General features: G+C 36.0%; 1 protein-coding gene across 8 annotated transcripts in view; it reads right to left on the bottom strand.

Annotated features, from left to right (window-relative positions):
• Positions 1-15852, bottom strand: part of Syt7 (Synaptotagmin 7) — a 679167-nt gene that overhangs the window by 48962 nt on the left and 614353 nt on the right. For all 8 annotated transcript variants that reach the window (XM_076132579.1, XM_076132586.1, XM_076132584.1 and 5 more), the window contains 2 exons: positions 2069-2080; positions 745-901 (listed from right to left, as the gene is read on the bottom strand). In XM_076132579.1, the coding sequence (XP_075988694.1) occupies positions 745-901; positions 2069-2080 (169 nt within the window). The remainder of the gene's footprint in view (positions 1-744; positions 902-2068; positions 2081-15852) is intronic.

Below are 15852 nucleotides of genomic sequence, written 5' to 3'. Positions count from 1 at the left end.
AGATCTTAAGACAGCAAACTAGCAAAATATTTTTTTAAATAATTATACTTAATATTAATTTACACAATAAACGATACTAAATATAGTCTTTGTTGTACCATTTTGTTTCCCCAACTCATTTATTTTTCATTTTAAAAATAACCCCTCGAAATCTCTATTTAACATTATATAAATAATACCCGTTTTTTCTAAACCCTAATGAACACCATCTAATACACTACCATGTCACTACATTACCTTCAATACTTACAAACCTTATAACAATAACCTATTGGATATATCGAACAATCTAGAACATTCAAAATATCACATTTACTAAATAACATCAACTACATCAAAAACACAGTTATTTTGGGTTATATACGCCAGTTGACTATAACCTTTATTTCTATAACCCAGTTGGCTGTAACCCCATTGGCTATACCATATAATGATATGACTAGTAAAAAACGAAATTTCCTTCATAAAACTCGATTAATTTAAACCTTTCTGGTATTATTAACCCTCATTGCCAATAGTAAACCCTGCTAACTATAACCCTAGAAGATATAATCCGCCCAAACACTTATCTATGACCCGTTTAATTGCAACCCAATTTCATGACATCCTTTTGTCTATACATATACACTTTCAATTTCAACATTTATTCTTATAAAACCAATGTTCTATAACCCAACTGCCTAAAACCAATTCGACTATAACCCAACAGACCATTTTATAGCAGTCTATAGACATTCTACTTACAGATGGGTGCGGCGGATGGTCCTGGCCCTTGACATTTTGCAGTTGCTTGTTGTGGGCCGTTGGGGTTCTTTCTCCTGGAGCCGTGGAGGCACTCGCAGCCGCTCCAGCGCTGCTACCAGCCGGGGACTTGGCTTGAGGGGAACTTATTGAGGTTGTCCTGTAATTAGAAGGGGTTTTGAGTGACAAGTATATGACGATTGGGTTTTGTTGTCCAAGGTCAGCGATGAAGGTGATGCGTATGTTTAATATATGGCAATATATGAGATATAGAGACTGCTATTTTAGAAGACTCCCGTTTTAGGAATTCTTCTTCTACAAAATATATTATGTAGATCGATGAAGCTTTCTTTTTAAGGAGATTCTACTGCTGTAGCAATTGTTGCTGCGTCGCTAAATTTTAGAAAAAGAAACACAAATAAGACTTGTACTTAGATTAGTAGATGATGACGTAAAATATGTTGGAAAGTGAAAAGCGTAAAAGGGAGGAGAGAGGTTGATAATGATTACATGTCATGATGATTAGTCTTATACCAAGATAAATCAATGATGAGGTGTTTGTTAGAAAGTGAAAAGCGTTGAAGAGGTTTCTACATTTGATGATGATAATGATTACATCATGTTTTAAAGTTGCAATTTAACTAGGGCCATTTTGAAAAAGAAATAGTATTGTATAGTATTGTCAAGGAAGATTATTGGGACATAACAATTTTAATTGGACTACCGTTATTCTGGAAACTACCCAAACGATAAAAAAATATGTAGGTTAACTCAATCCAATTTTATCGAAAAACTTTTCATATTTTTTATAAAATTTATGGGGACAATGACCTCTAATTGTAATTCAGTACAAACTCCCATGGTGTCATCTAACCTATATATTCTAATGCGTCTAGCCACGTTATAACACGTTTCCCCGTCCCATGGGTGTCATGTGTGCTTTTAGCAAAATATGGGACATTAGCTGGCAACACGGAGGACGTTAAAATGTAATTTTCCTGTTAGGTAGGGTTGCTTGTTGTAAAAAAAAGGTTTTTGTGAGGTAATTTTTATTATTTGTTTTTTTGAGGATGCTTTAATAAATGTGATTATGCTTATTTAGAAATACTTAGATATGGTACAGAGTGGGTTGTGTGATTAATGATTTGATCAAGAAAGTAGCAAAAAATATGGTTCATAAAGATAGCAATAGAGACTGAAATGTCTTGTCTAAAAGTACTCAAGTATTGTTGTCCAGGATTCGAAAACAAAACTACAAATTATAACAATGAATGGTGGATATATAAATGAATATAATACCAATAAAATTTAATACTCATATACTTACTCTAGCTGCGCTCTGTAGTCCGGAAAAGTACATGAAACAAGAAATAAATTCAGGTTATTAACAGTTCCGATTCTATATTCTATCGTATGGTTAGTGGTTAACCTAGAGTCAAAGTTTCAAGCCACCCGGAAGGTCTTTCACATAACATCACAATCTTAACTGACTACAGCTTTTGCATGAAGACGCTTAGCGTACTAAGCGGTCACCCATCTACAGACAGTCCTTGCCGAAATTTGCTTAACCCACCGACCGGTGAGCGCAACTGGCTATGAGCGCCTTAATAAACAGTACCGTAATGTAGATGGTATAGATTTAGAAGCCTATATTTATGTGCTGCGGTCACCCATCTTTAGCCTGTTCTTGCCGAAGATTGCTTAACCCACCGGTGAGCGCAACTGGCTATGAGCGCCTTAATAAACAGTCTCATAATGTCACATTAAACCGTCCCGTAAATCTTACATAATATGGATTTAGAGACCGACTTTTACATACCCTTTAAAGAACAAACATGCTCATATACCACTAAGCGGTCACCCATCTTTGAAGATTCCGCGCCAAGGGTTGCTTAACTTACAGATCGGTTACAAACCTATAAATTAGCTCTCTAAAGCACGAAGACGCTCAATTACCACTAAGTGGTCTCCCATCTATAGACAGTCCCTGCCGAAGGTTGCTTAACCCCGGTGGGTTACACTGGTCGGTACCAGTAAGCGCAACTGTCTATGAGCGCCTTAATAAACAGTCTCGTAATGTACATACTATAGATTTAGGAGCCGATATTAATGTGCTCTCCGAAGCACGAAGACGCTCAAGTTATCTATGGCGGTCACCCATCTATAGACAGTCCTTGCCGAAGGTTGCTTAACGCACCGACCGGTGAGCGCAACTGGCTATGAGCACCTTAACAAGCAGTACCGTAATGTACATGATATAGATTTAGAAGCCTATATTTATGTGCTGCGGTCACCCATCTTTATCCTATCCTTGCCGAAGGTTGCTTAACCCACCGACCGGTGAGCGCAACTGGCTATGAGCGCCTTAATAAACAGTCTCATAATGTACATACTATAGATGTAGGAGGGTCACCCATCTTTAGCCTGTCCTTGCCGAAGGTTGCTTAACCCGAAGACCAGTGAGCGCAACTGGCTATGACCGCCTTAATAAACAGTCTCATAATGTCACACTAAACCATCCCCTAAATCTTACATAATATGGATTTAGGGGACGAAAGTATTCCTAAGATTTATATTAATGTTATTGTTATTGCAGTGGTTTACTTCTGTTATTTTTCTTCCTTTTGGTTTAACGAGATAAGTTTATGTAGTACAGTAATTATGGGAGTCGTTTGGGAAAAGTGTTTTCTTAAATAGCTCTAGGAATTAATATTCGATCTCATTTTTGCTCTACTATTCCACTATCGGAAAAGTGTTTTTTTTTTTAATGGCTTTAGGAATCAATATTGGATCTCTTTTTTGTTACTATTCCGTTATTGAAATAAAACGTCTTACACTTAATCATTATTTCAAAATAATAACAAAAATAAAATGTGTTGGCTTTCCACGCACGCTTTCCAAAAGTCTGGGCCTTCTATAGTCCAGAGATGGTTCATTAGCTGAAATAAAGAAAATGTCTCATCTATTGGGTGCAGAGTTTGACTGCCACCGTGGCGCATTGGTTAAGGTCACCACACCGCTACGCGTCAGGACGTCGTGGGTTCGATTCCCACACGGAACAATTATTTATGCTTCCCACAAATAATTGTTTCGGGTCTGGTTGTACTTTTAACGTTTTTAAACTTTTGCGACTAGTAGGTACTCATAATATCATAACGCAACGGGTCTTAAACGCGATTGAAAATTAAACTTGCTGTATTTTGTGTCCGTTGTTTGTATGTTTGTAAAAGTCCCCACGACACAAGAGCAATTCTTAGTACGGGAGTTGTCTTCTTTTAAAGAAAATACTGTATAAAATACTGAAAAATACACTAACAGGATCATTTAAACTTAAAAAACAACTTTAAAATCCACTTTTCACTCTAAAGTAACGAACAAAAACTCTCCCTAGACCGTATTTGTCGGCGTAGTGTTGATTTATTTGTGAAGCTTAACTCAAGTTTTGAGACCAAAAAGTGGGGGTTGCTACCCTTTTTGTATGACACAGATGCATGCTGACTGTTAAGGCTTTAATTATGTCTGGTTTTGAGTTCCAAATTGGTCTAGATTTTGGTAGTATTAAGTCATGAATTTATACTAATCACAAGGTGACCCGCGCAACTTCGCTCACATAAGAGAGAACGGGTCATAATTTTCCCCGTTTTTGTAACATTTTTCATTGTTACTCTGCTCCTATTGGTCGTAGCGTGATGATTTATGACCTATAGCTTTCTTCGATAAATGGACTATCTAACACTGAAAGAATTTTTCAAATCGAACCATTAATTCCTGAGATTAGAGCGTTCAAACAAAGCAAAAAACTCTTCAGCTTTATAATATTAGTAAAGACTAGCTGACCCGCGCAACTTCGCTTGCGTCACATAAGAGAGAACGGGTCATAATTTTCCCCGTTTTTGTAACATTTTTTACTGGTACTCTGCTCCTATTAATCGTAGCGTGATGATTTATGACCTATAGCTTTCTTCGATAAATGGACTATCTAATTTTGAAAGAATTTTTCAAATCGAACCATTAGTTCCTGAGATTAGAGCGTTCAAACAAAGCAACAAAACTCTTCAGCTTTATAATATTAGTATAGATATAGTATAGATAATAGTTAGATATTCAAATATCACTATAGTAATCACAATTTTACAACTGAAACGTGACTGTTTTATACAACACATATTTTATATAACAACTGTAAGTAACAGAGTACAGTTTTATATTGTTTCATACTAAGTTTCAGACGTTGGAGTACGAAAGAAGTTTATTACTGGGGGAATAAGGATTGCGATAAAATTTAGTTTCTGTTCACGATTCTTTTTGAAAGAACTTTGTATCTTTATTGACTGTGTCTGTGGCGCAGTGAGTAGCGTATACAGCTGTTGATTATGAGTTCTTGGGTTCGTCTTCGGGGTTTCTAATTTACTAGCCGACACTGCAAACGTTGTTTTGCCACATAAATAAAAAAAATTGTGTCACTTAGGGGTATGAAAAATAGACGTTGGCTGATTTTCAGACCTACTCAATATGCTCACAAAATTTCATGAGATTCGGTCCAATCGTTTCGGAGGAGTACGGTAACTAACAATGTGACATGGAAAGGTTATAAATAAGATATTGGAGAATACCAATGGTAAAATGGAAAAGCCGGAGACGTCCTAGAAAGACATACACAGATCATATCGGTGATGTCTTGCAAAACGGTCAGGTCCGTAGTACTCGTAACCGGCGGTCCTGTATGACAACATGTACATATGTATGTGAATGAAGCAAGGGAAGAGGTTAAGGAAATTTTTAAGGATCGTACCGAGTGGCGTTCTTTGTTTATGTATGTATGACTGTTTGTATGTATGTAGTTCACAATATCAAAATGCATTCAAACAAAAAGCCATGAGACTGGTTTTATATATCAGTGTGTATATGTATGTTTGTATGTATTTATCTCTGTGTGTTTGTACGTTTTTATGTATATAGTTTACAATATCAGAGTGCATGCAAACAGACACGTGACAGGTTTCACATACGAAACACTAACCTATTCTCTTGAAGTGTAAGAGAGTGGGTCGATTTAACTGTAAGGTGTCTTCAGATACAACACGAATGCAAGTCGCGTTAACTATGCCAGGTGTTTTTGTCAAATAGCTGGAAATACACAGAAGAAAAACAGAAAAAAATGTAGAATAACGAAAAAAATACTGTACGTATATTATTATGAAAACGTTGGGATGGGTTGCTTTAGAAAGACATACTGGTCATATCGGTGATGCAAAAAGGTTAGATGCGTAGTACTCGTAACCGGCGGTCTTGTATGACAACATGTTTGGATGTGAATGAGGCAAGGAAATTTGTAAGTGTCGTACCAAGTGGCGTTCCCTTGTCTCTGCCTGTCTAACCCTATGGGAAAAAGACGAGATTATTTATGTATGTATGTAATGACATTAGTTTCAATATATAATTATTCATAGGTATGTGTTAAAACTGAAGCTAGGTGTCGAATAACTTATCTACAAGATAAACTAACAACAGCTATCAAAACACACAAAACTAACTACCGTGTAGTAAATACCCGCCGTACTCCCGCACTCGCCCCGCACTCGCCACGCACCCGCGCTGCGTGTGTAACCTATTCTCTTTCACAATACGTAACATTGCATAGTTGAAGATTGCAGAATATCAAACAGTGTTCTTTGTATTTTAAAGTAAAATATTACGCGATACGTTTCATATTTATTCCTTTGAGAATCGCGTCTGTGTGATTGTTAAGAAATGCTTTTATTTTGAAGTAAAGGTTAAAACGGAGGTTTTTGTAACACTTTATTAATGGTAGATTGTGTCTTTGGTAGATAATTTTATCTTTGGATTAATTACGAATGACTTTTTGAACTCTGCCAAAAGTTTCAAAATTATTCGTTCAGTAAAATAATTTTAACTTAATCCAGTAGTTTATAAACCCATTTTTTTCTGGAACATACTCATTCCACACATTTAATAATAAAACTGTGTTTAGCGAATTTAATAAATTCTCTTTTATGTCAATAAAAAGTTTCAAAAATATTTTATACTATTTGATAATTTTGACACATTATCAAACTCGGGTCCTAGTATTTCAGTCCAATGAACACTACCAGTACCTGTTAGTAAAATCTATACTAATATTATAAATGCGAAAGTAACTCTGTCTGTCTGTCTGTCTGTCTGTCTGCTACTCAATCACGTCTAAACTACTGAACCAATTTGCATGAAATTTGGTATGGAGATACTTTGATACCCGAGAAAGGACATAGGCTACTTTTTACCCCGGGAAAATGACGCATTTCCCGGGAAAATTCAAAAAAATCAACGAAGTCGCGAAATATCAATATTATAATGACATTGAATTAACAAAATTCCGTTGCCATGGCAACTGTTTTAATGGCGGATATGCCTTAGCGCGACTAAATAATTTTGAGAATATTTTTCGTGAAAAAAAAGCATATTTTATATCATCACGCTACGACCAATAGGAGCAGAGTAGGTAACAGTAAAAAGTGTTACAAAAACATGGAAAATTCTGACCCATTCTCTCTTATGTGACGCAAGCGAAGTTGCGCGGGTCAGCTAGTTCCCAATAATTTTCAGCCGCATCTCTATTGAATTCTACAAATCTTTAAATCTTAAAAACCTTAAGAGTTTCTTAGAATTTAGAATATTAAAATTTCTTTTCAAACCAAAGATAGACTAATAAAACAGCTTGTTCCAAAAGGCGTCTTCATATTATTTAAAATTGGGACCAACTAGTCTTTATTACAAAATAAATACACACGAAAATATACCCTACAGTCCAAACTTTAAGGTTCAATTTTCTTCAAAGCGTTTCTTCGGATATGTAAATTTTGTTCAAGGCGTCTCAATAAGCCGGTTATTAATTTTTTTTAAAACTTTTTGATTTATTTTTAATTACGTATTCAGATGTTTTAAATATGGAGCGTTGTTTTAAAAGTGTTTTTCGCTATTAATAATGGATAGCGAAAATGTTGATGGAAATTTTAATTGTTTTTTTTTTATTACTTTTTATGAAATATGGCGCAGGGATACGCGCCATTTAAGTTTGTATCTCTGAATGTAGCAACCAGCCGCTGCAGTGACTTGACAGTCGTTTACAGTAGTCAGAAGCTTGAAAGTCCGACAACCAGCCTTACCGAGCAATACCATATAATAAGACCCTAACCAATTATATGTGGATCGTACAAATAATTGTTCCGTGTGAGAATCGAACCCATGACCTTCCATCGCAATGGTAGCCGCGTGGTGACCTAATCCACTCGTCATTTACCAAACGTTGTAAGCCGTGATTAGATTATGGCATTCTGTTCACTAAGGTGCAACGCAGACGACAGACTATCCTTGACGCACTTTTTAGTCTGTGAAAATAGAACTTACGCAATTATATGTAGTAACGCGCCGGACTTTTTGCGCGTTGTGTGCGTTACTGCACATAATGGCATAAGTTCTATTTTCACAGACTAAAAAGTGCGTCACGGATAGTCTGTCGTCTGCGCTGCACCTAAAACAGTTTCAAAATTATTACATTTTGTTTTCTCCGCAGCTCGCAGCTATATTCACACAAACAAACTTAGCCGGCTATACATCTCGTTCCGTACTTTGGCCTACATAGTCTATTGAACAGAGAGACAGGTTGACATGACAATAAGCGTCGTCTTTTGTTAACAGCGCGATCGGTACCCAGGAAATTGAAACTTAACATAATAGGCCGTTTCTGAACTGTTTTTTCTAGAGAATAGGTGGTATTTGTTTTTGTGTTTATTATTGGTGATAGGCTATGATTTATTGACGTTATAACTGCTCTTAATGATTTTTACAATATTTAAAGGTTGTTCTGTGGATAGGTGACCATTTTATACATATCGAGTTCCTTCGTGTAATTGGCGGTCCCGGCTGTAATTTTCGAAGATCTTTGACAGTCGTTAACAGTTGTTAGAAGCTTGAAATTCTGACAAACAGTCTTACCAAAGGGTATAACAACCCAGGTAACTGCTAAATGCGAGGTTTTGACTTTGATTCTCAAAGTACAATTAATATTTTTTATACGTAGTCGTATGGTTAGTAGTCAACCTAGTGTCAAAGTTGTTCAAGCCGCCCGAAGGCCTTTGACATGGCTTAACGACTGTTATCTTAATTGACAACAACTGGTACCGACTTTTTACGTGCCCTCTTGTAACACGTACCCTCTTGTAAGCACGAAGACGCCCAGTTCAAATCACTAAAACACACACTAAACGTTTCCCACCCCTTACTTAAGGGTTGATCGGTTACATAGCCTTTCACTTTAACCTTTTAGTTGTCCGTCATAAGCCCGGGCAGAAAAGGTTCTAATATGATAAACAGTATCCGGCCAATCTAACCGTAGGCGGCTACATAAGTGAACAAAGTGTATTATTTTGAGCTTTTTATTTGGAATATTTTTTGTAATAGGGGGTGGGGCTATGGCTGTACTACACTTTACCGATTTCTAAACTATTGTTGAATATTTTTGACCCGGGAGTCGAAGCCGGGACTTTGTGATAGGCAGTTGCACACATTTTAAAAGTATTTTTTGGATAGTAATAAAAATGTTAACCCACATTTTACGCATATTCCGGTTAAAATAATAAGAAAACTCTCTTCCCGGAATGAAGAAGGGGTTAGGCCTTCAGTCCACCATACGGGTTAAGGGAGGGTTGGGTACTTTGCATCTCTTTCAGAACTGTGTTAAAGAACTTGATTTCTTTAAAAAGACAACTACCACTCTTAGAATTGCTCATGTGTCGCGGGAATTTTTACAAACATACAAACAACGGACCCCAAGTACAACTAGACCCGAAATAACTATTTCTGATACGCACAAACAATTGTTCCGTGTGGGAATCGAATCCACGACCTCCCGACGCAATGGTAGCGGCGTGGCGACCGAAACCACTGCGTCAAGTCAGCTGTTTGTCGTTACATCAAATGATAATTACTTCTAATACATACATAACTTAGACTTTTCTTGAAAAAGCCTTACATACCTAAGCCTTTTTAAACAGTGAAAGAATATCTTCCCCCATTACTCTTGTACATAAAACTTATCCGTTTTAATTAACTTAATTAAGTGAGGCATATTACTATTGTAAATTTAGACCCTTCTTAATTAAGGGGTGGTGATAATTGTGTGCCTGAAGGGGTGAAAGCATTCCTTAGGGAGTGAGAGGCAGATTCAGCGCTTATAACAGCTTATGTATGGTGAAAAGTAAGCTGAAACTATTGCTAAATCAACCTTATTGTATGGTTAGTGGTCAACCTAGTGTCAAAGTTGTTCAAGCCGCCCACACTTTGAAGTGGCTTAACGACTGTTATCTTTATTGACGACAACCGGGACCGTCGTTTTACGTGCCTTCCGTAGGACGAAGACGCCCAGCTCAAATGTACTATGCGGTCACCCATCTATGGAATGACCGCGCCAAGGTTTGCTTAACCCACAGATCATTATTAATAGCAAAACCCCTGCCTACACCTTCAAGTTTAACAAGCGAGATATAAACATCGCTATAAACAGAATATAAGATATAAGACATTGAATGTTACGCAATTTAAAATAAAATTAAAACAATTTTTAGTAGAAAAATGTTATTACCACTTATCTGAATATCTGAATGACAAATTAGATAATTAATGTATATTTAAATAAATTGATCATTTAATCCCAAGTTAGCTTCTATCAATATTGTCAATGTTATCAATGTTGTTAAATAATATCTCATCAATTCCATATTATGTTGTTTGTTATAATATTTCATTAATTCTTATTATGTTATCTGGTATATAATTTAATTCATTCTCATTAATTCTATAATCAAAATTATTATAAATAAGTCGTGCAATTTTTATTTTTATTTATAAATTTTTTATAATCTTATTTTATTTTGCATGCCACATGGTACGAACACTTGGAACTGTATACCTATATTATGTAACATCTTTGTAACAGTGTTTCAGCAAACAATAAATGATTTATGATTTATGATTTATGATTTAACATCTCATGAATCTTTTATAACGAACAGAATGATATTTTTTATAACAGGTATAAAGGGACGCCATATTGGATTGTGACGTCACGAGGAACGTTGTTCAGTTTTATTAGACTACTGTTGTACCTTTTATGAGACTAAAGGCCAGTTTCTCAGCTTATGAATAAGTATAGAAACTGTATCTCGGTAGCCGAAAACCGGCTAGCTATCGAAAAATGAACGAAAATCTAATCAGCGCCTCTAGCGGATTCCGTAGGAACTATTTTGGCAGTACATTTTAAATGTCAAACTCTCGATAATTGGTAGTACCGACTGTAGAGAATTGCGCTACTGTTGTACTGTGTAACCGGTAAGTTGGTACCTCTCACGCAAGTGGTTGCAGGTTGACTTTTTGAAGTTAAGTGTGTATAAAAAATAATGAAGGAAAAAATCTTTGCATGTCTAACTGTCTCTATGGTTTTTGAGGTACATTTAGCGGTAGTTTATCTATTCAATAGCGTTAAAACTCATATAAAATGAACGCTATCGAATCGATAAACTACCGCTATATGTACAAGAAACCGGGGGTAAATGTTCTTTAGAACAGTTCTTGAAGGTATGCAAAGTCTCCAACCCAATTGGCCAGCGTGGTTGACTCGAGGACTAATTCCTCCTTCATCACGGGAGATGACCATTGCTCAGCAGCGAGACATTAACGGGTTAAATATATTAATTAAACTCATCATTTTTTTTTGTTGTCTGCAGAAAGAAGCACATAGATGCTCAATAGACTACTAATCGTTCACCCATCCACGTTATGACCGCGATATATGTAGCTTTCCTTACCGGTATTCACAGCCACACTGTCACAACACAATTCGATTTATTCTGAATCGTAACTCAACCGTAAATGTATCGATATTGATTCGTATAGCAAATATTAGCACGAGACGTACCCAGGTGTGTTTGATTGCGTTATTGTATTGTGTAACCCGACGTGAGGAGCTCGTGGCTTAGTTAACAACAGCCGCGTAGATCGATCTCCGAGGTTAAGCTACGCTTGCCGAGGTTGTCCTGAAGATAGGTGACCATATTATACATATCTAGTTCTTCCGTGTTTGGGAAGCCACATTAAATTGTGGGCCCTGGCTGTCATTTTCGAAGATTTCATCAAAAATACATACATACTTAGTATACTTACTAACTTTCGCATTTATAGTAGTGTTATTTATACGCTAAGAGTTTCATCCCTTATATCTGCCATTTAGAGACCCATAAAAGTGTTTTTACTACGAGTCTTCTGCTATCTCTACACATAATTTTATCAAAATCGGTTCAGCGATTTACCAGTTAAAGCATAACAGAAATACCAATAGTATCTCGTTTATTGAAATAATTAGTTTCACTATCTTACCTTTATAACGCAATAAATCTGGAAGCCGTTACCTTACTATAATTTAAGCTTAAACTTAACTAGCTGACTCGCGCAACTTCGCTTGCGTCACAAAATTTTCCCCGTTTTTGTAACATTTTGCACTGGTACTCTGCCCCTATTGGTCGTAGCGTGATGATATGTAGCCTAAAGCCTTCCTCGATAAATTTACTATCCAACACTGAAAGAATTTTTCAAATCGGACCAGTAGTTCCTGAGATTAGCGCGTTCAAACAAACAAACAAACAAACAAACAAACTCTTCAGCTTTATAATATTAGTATAGATAAATCTGAAAGCCGTTAGTTAGTACCTTACTTTAATTTAAGCTTAAACTTAATAAACACTTATTTGTTAGTTTTACTTTGTACCTCAACACTTTGGAAGGTCAGACCCTAAATCTACCTGAGTTATATGAAGTAGACGCAAAGACACACTAGTGCGATACGAGTGACACTGCACTGCGAATAATCTGTAATTTAAATTATAGTGGTGACACGTTTTATATCTATTTGCAATCGGTTCAAAACAATGTGGAGTATTGAGTAATAAAGAACCAAACTCATCATTGAAAGTTGGTTGTAAATATAAACTACTATAAAAAAACTATTATTGCTATGTGCTATGTACCTACTGATACGGTAGTCGGTGTCAAGCCCAAAAATTTAATCTATACTAATATTATAAAGCTGAAGAGTTGGTTTGTTTGATTGTTTGTTGGTTTGTTTGAACGCGCTAATCTCAGGAACTACTGGTCCGATTTGAAAAATTCTTTCAGTGTTAGATAGTCCATTTATCGAGGAAGGCTATAGGCTACATATCATCACGCTACGACCAATAGGAGCAGAGTAGCAATAAGAAATGAAATGTTACGAAAACGGGCAAAATTTTGACGCATTCTCTCTTATGTGACGCAAGCGAAGTTGCGCGGATCCGCTAGTGAGTTATAAACAGCGCCTTAAAAAATGTCCTAGTACTTAAAAGTAAAAGAATTATCATAATAATGTCAACGTCAGCCACGAAAATACGACAATATATTTTTGTAGTGTAAGTTGTATCACAGAAACATGTCTCATATATTTTGCGCACTAAAATGTGTTAGATCACCGCACTAGCGTGGCCATTGTTAGTAATTCACTCCTAGCCAAAACTTGCTCAATTTAAACCTAGCCCACTAATAAACCCTAGGTTACCTAGATAATGAAAATTGTGAGCCTAAAGCCTAGACAATAATCTAGGGTTTAGAAACTCAATTACTAGTCTAGACTGACGTGTAAAACATGTAATTAGAGTTTAGATTATTTTAATTGTGTTTTTTATGTCTTTACTACATATTACTCTCATAGCTTAGTTAACAGCCGCGCGGATCGATCTTTGAGGTTAAGCTACGCTTGTCGAGGTTGTTCTGTAGATGGGTGATCATCTTGTACATGTCGAGTTCCTCCTTGTTTCGGAAGGCACGTCATTTTAGAAGATCTTTGACAGTCGTAAATTGCAGTCAGAAGCTTGAAAGTCGTCTTAACCAAGGGTTTCATGTTATAACCTACGTAACTGGGTTGTTGGAAGTCAGATAAGCAGGCGCTTCATGTAAAATCTGATATTTAGCTGCATCCGATGAGACTGGAAGCTGACTCTAACATAAAATCAAAATAAAAAAAACATCCATCCAAAAAGGCAAATTTCGCATTCTAATATTGGTTTGAAGTACGATTAGACTTAAAAACTAATTAAGGTTTTATTTTATCATGTTATAGACGTTTATTTACAATTGAAAGGAAAGTACGATAACAAGCTTTTCAAAACATATAATATTGTAGGTATAAAAATCATATCATATATATTGTTTTAAAGCAAGGCAAGGTGCCTTAAACCTTAATATACAGGAAACTCAAATAAGTAGGTAGAAGACTCAAGATCAATATAAAGCTGTCATCTCAGTTGAAATTGGTCGAACGTTGGCATCTGATAATATTGAAGCGAGATGGATTGCAAGACCGTTACATACAGTTGTATGTTTGTTTGTATGTTTGTATGTATGTTTGTATGTATGTTTGTACATACATGCGACTAGTAGTGACTAGTAGTGCGACTGTAATGTTGGTATATTACATACATATTATTATGTAATATACCAACATTACAGTCGCACTTGTCATATTTGACTTGCCTTCGGGTATAACAGTAGCGCAATTTTGTATAGTCTGTAATGTCTGGTATCGAGAGTTTGACATTTAAAATGTACTGCCAATGTAGTTCTTACGGAGCCCGGTAGAGGCGCTCAACAGATTTTCGTGTAAAAATTCTCGATAGCCAGCCGTTTGTCGGTAGTTCAAGAGAATCGAATTACAGGTGTGATCTATACTAATATTATAAAGCTGAAGAGTTTGTTTGTTTGTTTGAACGCGCTAATCTCAAGAAATACTGGTCCGATTTGAAAAATTATTACAGTGTTAGATAGCCCATTTATCGATATAAGGCTATATATCATCACGCTACGACCAGTAGGGGCAGAGTACCAGTAAAAAATGTTACAAAAACGGGGAAAATTTTGAACCATGTTTTTATGTGATGCATGCGAAGTTGCGCGAGTCAGCTAGTAATTATATAAAAGTATGTTTATCAGTTATTTGGAATCTGCTTAGTTTGGAATCAAATGATCAATTGTCCAATGATGTCTATTATTTATTTATATACTTAGTATTGAGATCATCTTTACCCAATAGCACTTTGGCTGTTTCGGGAATCGTACCTAGACGGTGAAGTAAGCAGTCTAACATCTACCATACATTTCTAAAATACCCACATATTCGTGTAGTAAAGAAAGAGCGGTAACAATGTGCTTCCTGTGGAACGCACGCTCACAGGCTGAGTTCCGAACCGGTTGTAGTTTAACATTCTTGTTTTTATCTGTCATATACAACTGTAGCTAAGGCTGTACGAAGGCATTATTTTCTTTTACTTTTTAAAAAGACAACTCCCATACTAAGAACTGCTTTTGCGTGGGAACTTTTACAATCATACAAAGGTCTCGGGTTTGATATCCGGGTCGGGCCAAAGAAATAATCCTCAGTTTATTCGTTTAGAAGCAATAATAAAAATCTTCAATCCATTCAACAAAAGAAAAAAAAGAAACATCATATTCGGTTAGATAGTTTCAGACATAATTGCAGACATACAAACGGATATAAAAGTCCGATGTGTTGATCCAGGTCATAACTACATATATGTATTTCAATTTGCATCAAATTTTGTTCAGTCGTTTCGGCGTTATTCAGTAACAAACATTCACATCTATAATATTAGTAAGATTTAACAAATATCTAATAAACTTATTTGATTCAGCTCAAAGCCCTACATATCTTTTTTTCAATACGTTAGTCAGTAAAGTTCTCTCCTAGTTAGGTGTTAGGTAACATTGCCCGTCAGTACAAGTTTGCCCGTTAGGAAACGCGCCGTTTGAAATGCACAAAAGACTGGAACCGACAGATAGGGCTGTCAGTTAAGTTTGTAAAATTGATAGAATTTAAAAATGTAGTTCTAGATGCTTTTAATCTCATTTGTAGAAATGTAATATGTAGTTTAAAGTCTATTTTTATATGGGTAATTATAAATCACTAGCTGACTAGAGAATGGGCCATAATTATCTCCTATTTTGTTACCGTAGAAC

This window comes from Anticarsia gemmatalis, chromosome 28 (genome assembly GCF_050436995.1).
Source record: "Anticarsia gemmatalis isolate Benzon Research Colony breed Stoneville strain chromosome 28, ilAntGemm2 primary, whole genome shotgun sequence".
Classification (NCBI taxonomy): domain Eukaryota; kingdom Metazoa; phylum Arthropoda; class Insecta; order Lepidoptera; family Erebidae; genus Anticarsia; species Anticarsia gemmatalis.
Note: the sequence above shows the minus strand (reverse complement) of the source record. Positions and strands in the feature narration are given on the sequence as shown.